General features: G+C 36.3%; 1 protein-coding gene across 2 annotated transcripts in view; it reads right to left on the bottom strand.

Annotated features, from left to right (window-relative positions):
* Positions 1 to 12,398, bottom strand: part of LRRC40 (leucine rich repeat containing 40) — a 48,287-nt gene that overhangs the window by 16,716 nt on the left and 19,173 nt on the right. For both annotated transcript variants that reach the window (XM_074265648.1, XM_074265649.1), the window contains exons 7-9: positions 11,568 to 11,740; positions 8,550 to 8,640; positions 8,391 to 8,436 (exon numbers count right to left, since the gene is read on the bottom strand). In XM_074265648.1, the coding sequence (XP_074121749.1) occupies positions 8,391 to 8,436; positions 8,550 to 8,640; positions 11,568 to 11,740 (310 nt within the window). The remainder of the gene's footprint in view (positions 1 to 8,390; positions 8,437 to 8,549; positions 8,641 to 11,567; positions 11,741 to 12,398) is intronic.

Here is a 12,398-nt window from a genome sequence, read left to right as displayed (position 1 = left end):
ATATAAAGAATGAAAAAATAGAAGAGAATGAGAAACATCTTTTAAGAAAACCAATTGATCTGGAGAACAGACCAAGAAGAGAAAACAGAAGAATAACTAGACTATCTGAAATTTATGACAAAAACAAAAAACTGTCTTGAAGTAGGAAAAAAAAAACCCATTAATTATCATCTCAAAGAGATCCTATGAAGAGAAAAAATATAGGAACATCACTTCTAAGTTTCAAAAGTCCCAGATCAAAGAGAAAAATTTACATGCAACAAAAACAAAAGCTCAATTCAAATATGCTAGATCTACCATTAGAACTGTACAGCATCTATCAGCAACAACAATGAAAGTCCACAGGTCCTAGAATATTATATATCGACAAAAAAAAGTGGCCAAAAATATTATATCCAGCAAAATTAAGGATAATATTGAAAGGAAAAAAAATGGAAAATCAATGAACTCTCAGATTTTCAAACAAGCCTAAACTCAACAGAAAATTTAACATATGAAAACCAAAATCAAAGACTAAATTCAAGGGACTCAATTAGGACAAACTACTAATATTTTACATATTTTATACATGACATGTGCTTAAGACGGACATAAATTTTAAATTGGGGGGTCCAAAAGAAAAACTGGGGTACAGCTGACTATGATGTGCCTTTACACAGAAAAACAGTATAGGAAAAAAAAGTGGGACAAGGTATGTAGATTAATGCTAATGGGATAAAGAGGGAGGGAAAGGGTGAGGGGAGAAGATAAAGGAAGAATAGATGGGGGAACAGAGAGGATAAGTAATAGTAAAACAAGTTAAGGAGTATAAGATATTAACAATGATCAAGAGTAGAATTTATTAGAAAAAAAAGTAGGGGTAAGTAATCATTGATTTCAAAGTCAAACTTGATTCAATCAAAAGAGAAATTTACATTATATGTCAGTCACAGTAATATATGTGTGTGTGTGTGTGTATATATATATATATATATATATATATATATATATATATACACACACACACATATATATATATATATACACACATATGTAGGTGTCTTATGTGTTTATATAGATGTGTGTGTATGTGTATGTAGAGGTATACATAAATATATCCTTGCTTAACTGTAACCAGCTTAGGAGATATGGGGGGAAGAATAAAGTAAAAAGTGCATACCAGAGAAGAAAAGAAAAACTTCAAGGAATAACTAAGAAAAGATGGAGAAACATGCCTTCTATAATTATATATGCTTTCTTGAAATAGAAATTTTTATTATACTTTTTGAATCTCATATGTTCTGCTGAGCATATGGCAATGAATTTTTTTCTATTTTGTTTTTCTTATTTTGCATTTTTAAGTTTTAAATAAATACATTTAATTTTAAGTTAAATGACCTGAGTTCAAATCCAGCATGTGTCACTTACTAGCTAACTGAGTTTGGGAAAGTAATTCCATTTCTCCTGCAGCCCTCAGTTTCCTCATCTGTAAAATGAAGAAGTTGTACCCCTTAAAGCACCACACTTAATTCTGGTTGAATTGCTTTCTTGTAGTTTGAAGCAGTTAGAAAAATTATTATTTTGGTACCACAATTATAATCAAATAGTAATTTGAGATCTGGGCTTTTTCTCTTACCACCTCATTTAGGGTGTAGTCTGGTAGGTCAGTCAGTCTCTGAAGCCATGACTGATTAATGAAATAGCTGTAGCCCTCAACTTCCCTTCCTAGCAGGGTCCCACCCACCAGAACTTACTTGTGTTTAAAATGTCAACAGAATCTACTCTAGGTGAGTTCAGGGAAAGAAAGAAGCCCTTAGGATAATCCATTAAAATTTAAAGTGACATCTCTGGAAGGGAAGAAAAAACAAACACCCAGAGAGCAAGGATGGAGAGGAGTCTCAAGATCAAGGAATATTCTTAGAATGAGGAGCTGAAGACTCCTAATCCACCTCCTCATTAAACTAATCAAGCTTGAGTTTGACTTGTTAAGGATATTAACTTTTACATAGGTATTTACTTCAATGTCTCCAAGGAGGGTTTTTGGTTTTCCAAGAGAAATCATTGCCCATCAATTTAATGATTATTAGCTAGCCTAATTAATAAAGAGATTATTAGTTACTCAGAAATTCTGTCTCTTGAGTTTTTCATTTGTCCCTCCAAGAATCTTAAGGTGTATAAAACAAGTTTTCTTAACATATGGCCATGAATTCCGATGAAATAAGTTGCTTTTGATTGTTACATATTCTTATTTCAGTGGAGAAGTTTCAGATTCATTAAATTAAGAGTCAAAATCACCTTGTAAATCATTGTTGGGCCTTCATTTAAAGGGATCACTTTAGCTAAGAATCTTACTTATATACATCAATATAACAAACTTAAATTATATAAATCAATTAGGAAATCTAAAGTATATAAATCAATAAGGATTTAGCTAACTCCTAAACAAAATTAAATATGCTTCAAAATAATGTAAGCAAAAAATCAGCAACATCTTATAACAGCTAATCTTTCTTTAGGTTACTGATGTTTATAACCAAATATGTATGCAATGAACTAAAGATTTTTCTGAATACAGTCTTGTAGAATGAAAAGATTTGTTGTATTGATAAGGCTGACAAATAACAGATGCACAAAATCAAATATTTTTAGAATTAGAATGAACCATAGGTCAGAGGATCCTAAGTTCAACCTTTATTCATTATATAATAGGTAAAATTTACTTTTTAAAAAGAAATCAGTGCAATAAATCAACATTTGAAATGTTCTACCCAAGGAGGAAAAATATGTTCATCTCCACAGATTTTTAGAAATAATTGGAAAAGAAATAAATTAATGCTACCACCATGTTTAAAGTATGACATGTTTGTAAGGGTTACATTACATGTCAGTGAGGTTCTGTACAGGAATTAGAAATATAAATTAATCTTTAACAAAATTAATGAGCATTTTTGCAGAAAACAAGATTTTTCTTTGTTCAAAGTTAAAGCATCTTTTGATGAGATTTTTTGAATTTTATTGTTTATGGAAGAGATAACAAGTATCTTTTAATGAATCAAAATTTCCAGGATAAATTCAATATCAACCATATTTTTTTTACATCTTTAACTTATTTAGTGTACTGAAAGCAGAACATAAGAGTATTCACTCAATAATTATCAGTTTTCAATTTTTACCAATTCCGTTTTCTAACTCAAAACATGGTAAAGATGCTAGAACAAGCTAGGAAGTTTGATGGGAAAGGTGTAAATACAGGGAAAGTGGTCAAAAACCCCAAAGTTCCAGCAGGTTAAAGATCATTTTAATAAGCTTCCAATTTGGCTGATATTTTAAGTATCTTAGAAAAAAAAGGGACTTAAACATTTAAGATACTCTTAAAATGATGTAAAAGGTACTCCTCCTCCCAAAGATTAACGCACATTTTTCACAAATTTAACTAGTGGAAATCCTAACAAAGCAAACTAAAGGGAAAGATCTCTTCCCAATATATCATGGGAAATTTTATTTTGTATGAAATTACTATGTAAGTTTAGGCTATATCTAAATAATCAACACTTTATGGAAATATAAATAACCACCCGAAAGGAAGAGATGAGGCCACAGTTCTGACGGCCCAAGTATGATGGTCTACGAGTTTCCAGGAATAGTTAAAATTCCTATTATTTAAAGACGGTAGAAAAAGAAAAAAGAAAAAAGGAGTTAAAGGGAATTTGTAAATAGAAACTTGAAAAAAATTCTATCAATCTGTGATGGTGACAGCTAAGAGATGTCAGTTAGTAGAAATGCAAGTTGTTAGGTAGGGCCTATGAAGAGAACATTCATACATAGAGTTCTACTTTATGGAGACAACGATCCTCCTTCAAGATCAGATATATTGTGGAACAAAATGCCATTTTACCTCTTCTTCATGAAGTTTTCAACTTTTTCTTTTAGGTGATTTTCCTGTGACAATGAATTTCCAATTTCATAATGGAAGTTGAGTGAAAGATTAAAATTCTCCAACCAACTGCTCAGCTGGATTTAATAAACTCTGAAAACTTACCATTTTGCAAGATCAAATCAACTATGAAACTCACACTCAGCATCCCTGAGCCTGGGGGCCTCCTCTCTCTCTGACTGAAGGAGTGGGAGGTAGACACCTAGAAACTCTTCTTAGACCTTCCAACTGAGGACAGCCAAGTAATTCATCTTACCCTTTCCCACCTAGCTGCTTCCCTGGACTTCATGATCTCCAGAAATTCATCATTCTGTAAAATGACTTCAGCTTAATTCCCATCTGTTCTGATCCTTTCCCAGGCCTTGTCTACAGGTCTCTCCTATGCCTGGACATGTCTCATGCCCTTCCTTCCCTCTCCATCCCACTTTTCAGTCTCTGTGTTGTCTCCTCAAGGAGACCACAAGTTTCTACAGACTGTCTTATGCCATTCTTTGTATCGTCAGCACTTAGCTTAGTGCTTAGTACACACAGACCTTTACTATACACTCACTGACTCTGACTCTGACTCTGCTTAAATAATGTTTGCTGGAATATTTCTATCTACATAAAATAAGTGAGAACATAATGAGAAGACAGAATAGAGGAAGAGAAGAAAGGAAAAAAATAAAATAAAACAGGAAAGACAAAGCAGAGAAAAAGAAATGAGGTAGAAAAGCTAAGAAGTGAGCTGTGAACAATACCTGTTGTTTTTGCCCTTAGAAATGGTAAGAGAATCACTGGCTCTCAGAGTCTAAAAGGACCTCAGAGATAAATCTCATCCATCTGCAATATTACCTGAAGCATGAATCTTCCCAATGATCTCTAAGGTCCCTTCCAGATCTCTATCCAAAAACTTGTAATCCTTCAGTATTCCCATCACATGATCAGCCACCTTCTGCTGGAAAATCACCAGAATTGGGAAACTCACCACTCAAAACTCCTTCTACTCTTGGTTAGGTTTAATTAGAGCCAAAAAAAAATGTAGTTCCTTTGTAACTTCCACCCATTTGTCCCAGCTCTGCCTGCTCGAGCCACATAAAAAATGAATCCCTTTTCTTCATGACTCTTCAAATATTTGAAAATTGCAATCACATCCAATGCCTTCACAAGACATGGTTTTCAAGCTTCTGACCTACCCTGGTTGCCTTTTTCTCAAAGTTTGTCGATGTTTTCTCTAAATTAGGATGTGAAAGACTGGACACTATTCTCAGATGTATCTGATCTGAGCAAAGTAAAAATGAAATATTCCCCAAATTCTTGAGAACATTAGACCTGCATTTATGAGCACAGTCATTTCTGATTGTTTCATGACACCATTTACTTACAGCGACCCTATAATCTACCAAATCCTTGGGATTTCTCCATATCCAATTATTTTCTCTACATCAGATCTGCATTCTCGGAAAATCCCTGTGGCACTGTTGTAGGAAACAAACTGGGTCCAGTTAAATTTGAGGGAGAGAGCACAGTGAAGAGGTTATCACCATGAAATAAATGAAAGGGGATGAGGGCTTGAAATAGTACACACAGATAAGACTGCAACTGAAAAGATGCTGTGAAGATAGAATTGATAAAATCTGGCAAGTGATTGGTGGTGTGCAATGGAAAGCTGAAGATGGATGAGATTATGAGCCGGGCTGCCTAGGAAGGTAGTGGTACCCGCCACAGAAATTCGGAAGAAGAGGGAATTGGGGGAAAGAGAACAAGATATTTTGGACAGGCTGAGTTTAGAATGATGAAGAAAAGGCTACTTAGAAATTTGTGATAAAGAAGTAGAGCTTAGAAGGGTTGTAGCTGGATACCCGGATGGAGGAGACAACCACAGGGAGATAAACACTAAACTCAAGGGAATTGATAAAGCCACCAAAAAAATAAAAATAAAAAATGTAGACAAGACAGTGGCCAGGACAGATCCGGGGGGTGATGTAGATGATGCTCCAACAAAGAGCAGACTGATGGGGAGGAAAGAACCAAGAAAACAAAAAATCACAAAGACCCCCAGAAGAGTGTCCAGGAGCAGAGGGCATGCCAGCCATGCTCAGTGATGCCAGGAGCTTAGGGAGGAAGAGGAGGGAGAAAAGCCCATTTAAAGGATGCCTGGTAATGAGAGGAGAAGTGTAGGGGCACAAGAGTAGATTGATTTTTCTCAGAGTCTGCCTGTGAAGACAGGAAGAATCACACATTTCCTATTCCCTAAGAACCTTACAGCAAATATCATTCCCATTTTAGAGATGGGAAACTAGGAGGTGGACCAGGGAAAAGTCTTTCCTAAGGCCACACAGGGTATGATCAAAATCCAAACACTTCCTCCATGATTCCCATCCTGGCTCACATTCTACCACACCACCAGGCTGAAGCCTTACATCAAACTCATTTGTAGTTTCTTACTTTTGTCATTTAAAATAAAGCATAAGCTATACTTGTATAGAAGAAAAAAATTTATTGTGAATAAATGTCCAATGTAATTATTTCCATGATTTACACTGAAGGAAAAAAAAGGAAAACAATTACCTTTAAAACTAAATTTCATCCCTGTGATTCAAACTAAAAAAAAAAAAAAAAAAAAAGGACTCTTTCTTATCAAAATACTACAAACTGTTGTGAAATGAAAAAGATTACAAGTTTTAAAATTAACAAATTGCAAAAAAGGCCATTTAAAACTACATACCACATAAAAGGGAGACTATTATATGTAACAATGGTGGTACGTAGATCTAGATATAAAATCATGGACTCTTTATTTTTTAAAAGTTTTTCTCCAGGCATTCTGAATGTCTTCAAAGCAAAAAAACTGAGGAATACTTTCTACTAAAAGCAATATATTTGCTGCGTACTATAGCCTGGTGGATCATAAGAGCAAAGATAATGAAGCTTGCACTTGTCAGGGAGGAACAGAACAATTCTGCCTGCATTAAATCTGGGTTTTTACAATGTCACATTTTCTTTCCTCCACCTCTGCAGAAAAGATAACTAGAGATGGCTATTAATAATTTGCTGCTCAAATCTAAAATTATTCTTAATGCAGTTAAGCAGCTTGCAGGTTTGGAATAATATCCCACCTCTGCATTGCAGGCCAGATCTTACCTAAAGTGAAATAACTAGTTGAATTCTTGTCTCTACTGCATAATTTGTAGAATTTGAGAGCTGGAAGGGATCTTCGAAATCACCTTGCCAGCTTCTTCCCATCCGATACCAAGGAGAAAGAGCCAAGGCCAGAGGAGGGAAAGGCGCGGGCAGAAGAGCCCCCAAGATGCAAGCAAGCCCAGCCAGAATTGGCACCCAGGCCCAGTCTCCCACTCCATACTGCAGTGTGCCAGGCAGGCTGTGCAATCTCACCCTTTCTATGCATTTCACAGGACAGAAAACTGCTTAGAAGTACAATGACATTGTCGAATTCGAGGGTTTAATACAATATTTTAAAAATAATGATGTTGGGACATAAGCACAAGAGACCAAAATGTCCTTGTCTGGGCACATTTCCCACGATCTCATTTCTCAATGTCCCAATAGCCTAGTGGGCAGGGTCCTGTTTTAGCCTTACCTATGGAGCAAGGCAACACAGTGGCTAAAGGGCCCAAGTTCAAATCCAGCCTCGGACACTTCTGAGCTGGGTGACCCTGGCTAAGTCACTTCCCCCTTCCATCCGTAAAATGAGCAGCAGCAGGACATGGCCAAACTCCTCAGGAGAGTCCCACATGGGGCCCTAAAGAGTCAGATGGCTTGAGAAGGCCGGAGACCTGAGCCACCATAGCCACCCCTACGCCCCAGGCGTGCCATGTCCCAAGTGGCTTTGTCTGGACAAAAATAGTCCTGGACCCAAACTTAACTTGGGCTGCATCCATACAACATCAAAATAACTTGTCAATTCAGACAAAGATACGAGTGGAAAAAGTTAAAGAGGGGATTATTCCAAGAAGCCCCTGTTACACCTGCTAAGATCCCACAGGATGAAAAAAATCTCTTGAGGAAGAGGATTGGCCCTGACTGAGCAGAGACTCCTGGATGGAACACGGCTCACTAAGTATTCCTTGACTTTCACATTTTTTTTTACATGTTATGAGATGTAGCATAAATCAAAAGAGATTAAAAACGTAAACTTCTAGGAGTCTAAACATCGTCTGCAACAGAGCTTTCTTGTATCGTGGACACATTAGAGACAAACTGGTGAAGCCTAAGGATCTCTTCTCAGAATGTTTTAAATGCATGATGTGAAATTCTAAGATTACAAAGGAAACTGTCAAAATGCAGTTATAATTAAGGATCCCTGGTCTAAGATAAATAGCATATTTTCTCTAATGAAACAGGACCAGATTCTGGTTTTCCAGAGGTTTAAGTATAATTAAATATGACTAAAAGTAGCACAATTAAGTTAATTTAATTTTAAAGCTTTGGCTGCTACTTTCCTTGCATGGAAATACAGAAGGAAATAAGATGATACCTTTAATTTTGCTTCTTAGATACTTGAGGACTTCTTGGGTCCCTTTCTAAATAGAGGAGAAAACAAAATCATCACTGAAAGAGAACACTGCAGTTTTATGAAAGATCTACAGCTGAATATGAAATAAATAAAAGAGAAACAAATCCAAAATATACTTACATTTAGGAGTTCTCGTCGAATAGTTCTCAAAGGGTTTCCTTCTAAAGCCAAAAACTGCAAACGAGGAAGGTTCCCTAATGTATGGGGCAGACTATGAAAAATAAAGCAAAATAAAATCCCTTAAATATAATTCAACTACAAAAATAAAAATTCACCTAGACAGATGACAACTCACAAGATAGTAAATGGCATATTAAAGCTAAAATACCTCAAATCTGACCTATGATATTCATTCTCAAATGAAAGTTTAACTTTAAAAAAAAAAAGAAAGAAAAACTTGCTTAGTGTAGAGTGAAGTAAAAAGAATATGCTTTGGAAAAAAATAATATTGTTATTTAATATTTATTGAATTGTAAAAGAATATTTGTTTGAAAGTCAGCTTTGAATAGTATCTCACTCCTAAATGGTCATGTCTCAGGCTTAGATTGAGAACACAAAAAAAAATACCATATTCCCTCTAAATAAAAAAACATTTGTGCTAGAAGACGTATTATAATTTACATACAAAGAATTTCTCTGAGACCCCAACTCAAGATGTATTCATTTATGTAAATAAAAAGGATTCTACTCAAAAACTTATACAGAGGTGGCTAGACGGCACACCGGATAGAGTACCAGCCCTGGAGTTAGGAGCACTTGAGTTCAGACACTTAAAATTCCCTATCTGTTGGAAGATGAATGGATGTCCATCAGTTGGAGAATGGTTGGGTAAATTACGGTATATGAATGTTATGGAATATTATTGTTCTGTAAGAAATGACCAGCAGGAGGAATACAGAGAGGCCTGGAGAGACTTACATCAACTGATACTGAGTGAAATGAATAGAACCAGAAGATCGCTGTGTACTTCAACAACAATACTGTATGAGGATATATTCTGATGGAAGTGGAAATCTTCAACATAAAGAAGATCCAACTCACTTCCAGTTGATCAGTGATGGACAGAAACAACTACACCCAGAGAAGGAACACTGGGAAGTGAATGTAAATTGTTAGCACTACTGTCTATCTACCCAGGTTACTTATACCTTCGGAATCTAATACTTATTGTGCAACAAGAAAATGGGATTTACACACATATATTGTATCTAGGTTATACTGTAACATATGTAAAATATATGGGATTGCCTGTCATCAAGGGGAGGGAGTAGAGGGAGGGAGGGGGAAATCTGGAAAAATGAATACAAAGGATAATGTTATAAAAAAAAATTACTCATGCATATATATTGTCAAAAAAATTTATAAATAAAATTAAAAAAAAAATTCCCTAGTTGTGTGAACCTGCACAAGTCATTTAACCCTAATTGCTAAAAAAAAAAAAAGATTTAAATAATGCCACCATAGAGAGATAATCAGAGTATTAAACGAGCAGTTGCAGTGTAGCGGGTGACCATGGGGACACCCCCACACTTTGGCATCTGTTCTGTAGGAATAAATATCTAGAGAAAAGGTGTACCTAAGCATGTGCCAATTACCTTGCATAATGGGCTTTAGCTTGTTTGACAGTTTTATATTTTTGTTTCTAATCAGTAACTGTGATGGTTCTATGGAAGGATAGGAAGGAATCAGAGTCATAAATGACTCCCAGGAATCTTGGGAGGGGGCGAGTTTTCCTTTCTAACAGTAAAGGATGAGTTGATTTTGAACATTTTGTATGAGAGGTGGGGATATGCATAAGATGTTAATACAGAACACAGTCATTTTTTAAAAGTAAATATAGAATTGCATGAATTAAGTCACTTTCTATGCATCTGAGCAGCAGAAAATGGTGGGCTGTCCTCCTTCCTCCAGGAGGGCCCTGACATCAGGGAGGAGACGCCGCCATGTGTAAGCCAGGAGGATCTGGGTGAGTGTAATGGGTTAGGGTTTTCTTGGAGGTCTTGGGAGCAATCTTTTTATCACGAGAATAGGCAAGTGTTAAAGTCCAAAGGTCTTTGGCTTCTTGGCCTGGCGTTCAGTTAGCTTTCTCGTGGCCTTCAGAGGGGACTTGGTTTCAGTGGAGAAAATGCAGGACGACAGACCTGCCACCACAGGGTATGAGAGGGATGAATGAAATGGTCTTTCAGTCCCCCAGGAGAGCCACCAGGACCCTGACTGAAGATGGAATGAATCTCTCTTGTTGGCTCCAAGAGCTTGAGCTCCCCCCTGAGTCCTTTGTCTTCTCTGCCCTAACTCTGGCTGAGGCTCCCAGCTTATGTGCTCTATACCGAGTATAAACCAATCATTATATCACTAGGAAACCATTATTTGTTGTAAGATTAAATCAATCATATTGAACCAAGCTTAAGTAGATAACCATTGTCTCATCAATTCCACTTGGTTAGAACCTTGTAAGAATCCTTGTTTCAGAATTCTGGCCCATAACTGGTGAGGGCGGTCTGGGCAGGGCGCTTCAAAATCTGTGCCCAAGCACTGGCGGCTGGCAAGCTACTTGGGAGTAGGGTACCTGCTCCCTGGCAAAGGGCATGCTCTCACCCTCAATGCCCTATGAATCACAAATCCAGTCATAATGTATAACGACACACTGCCTCTCAGAACAGAGGTATTTTACTGTCTGTTTTCTGGGACTAAAAAGCAGGTTTTTTGTATTAGAATAATGGCTTTTGACTTCATTGTCAGTTTAGTTTTATCCATCTTCCTCTAAGGCAGAGAGCCCCATCGCGCCTGTCACTTCCCTTTGGAGGCCATTCTTCTGCCACTGCGTGTTGGGAGAGTGGCCGGAAGCACTGAAAGGCCGAAGCTGAACCCAGATTTCCTTGAGTTTGATCCCAGCTTTCTCCTCTAATCCACATGCCTTTCTTATATGGACTTTCACTGCAAATATAATTCAAAAGGCGATGTAGTTCCCCCATCCCCTAAAATGTCAGAAGTCTCACAATGATTTTGGATAGATCACTGAGAAAACTCTTGATTTGTGAACTGTGAACTACTCTAGTTATAATTCTTTGAAGAATACAGACACTATTTGCTTAATTCTCTATATTATTTGTGGGTTGTTTTTTTTTTTTTCCAGCTTACCTACTAATGTCATTATTAGTTAGATCAAGTCGTTCCAAGGCCTGGAGCAGGGTAATTTCATCAGGAACAGATTTTAACTTGTTATCTCTCAGGTCTAGCACATGGATAGATTTAAGATGTTTAAGATGTTCTGGTCCTAGCATTTCAATCTGATTTTCACCAACATGCAACTCCTACAAAAAACAAAGATAAGAGTTATTCACACTTCTGTTATCCTTACTAAATGTAATTTCTTCATCACCTACAGTATCAAATATCAATTAGAGGCAAAAAATTCAAATTATTCAAATAATAAAATTCAAATTACTGATAAGAAACACAGCTTTTCTATCGTTAATTTGCTTGAATTTTCAGTAAAATGAAAACAAGCTTTTTTTTTCACAGCTGAACAAAAATCCCCAGAGGAAAACTTTCCAGAGATTTTGTTATCATTTTAAAATGACTATGAAGCTCCAATAATTATTTCAAACTCTAAAAAAAGAAATTTTAAAAAGAAATAACTTAGCTAAGATATATAAAAGGGAAAGTGGCAGGATAGTGAACAATTCAATAAACTAAATTTACAGATTGGAAGGGTTAGAAGGGCCCTGGGCAAACAAAGGTTAAGGCTTTGCACAAAATTAAAAAAAAAAAAAAAAAAGTCTAGTGGCAGAGCCTGGACTAGAATCAGTTCCTACCAGCTTAGGTGGTGCTTAATAATGTAGGCACTCTGAATGAATGACTCCAGATCCCTAAAATTTCAATCCAAGTATATGCCCACCAAAATGCTTACTTGCAGTAATTAAAAAAATATGTGAGCTCAATTTGGATATTCCCTCTAAGGAGGGTGAG

The sequence above is a fragment of the Sminthopsis crassicaudata genome, chromosome 4, assembly GCF_048593235.1.
Source record: "Sminthopsis crassicaudata isolate SCR6 chromosome 4, ASM4859323v1, whole genome shotgun sequence".
Classification (NCBI taxonomy): Eukaryota; Metazoa; Chordata; class Mammalia; order Dasyuromorphia; family Dasyuridae; genus Sminthopsis; species Sminthopsis crassicaudata.
The sequence above is the reverse complement of the archived record's forward strand: the minus strand, read 5'-3'. Positions and strand labels throughout refer to the sequence as shown.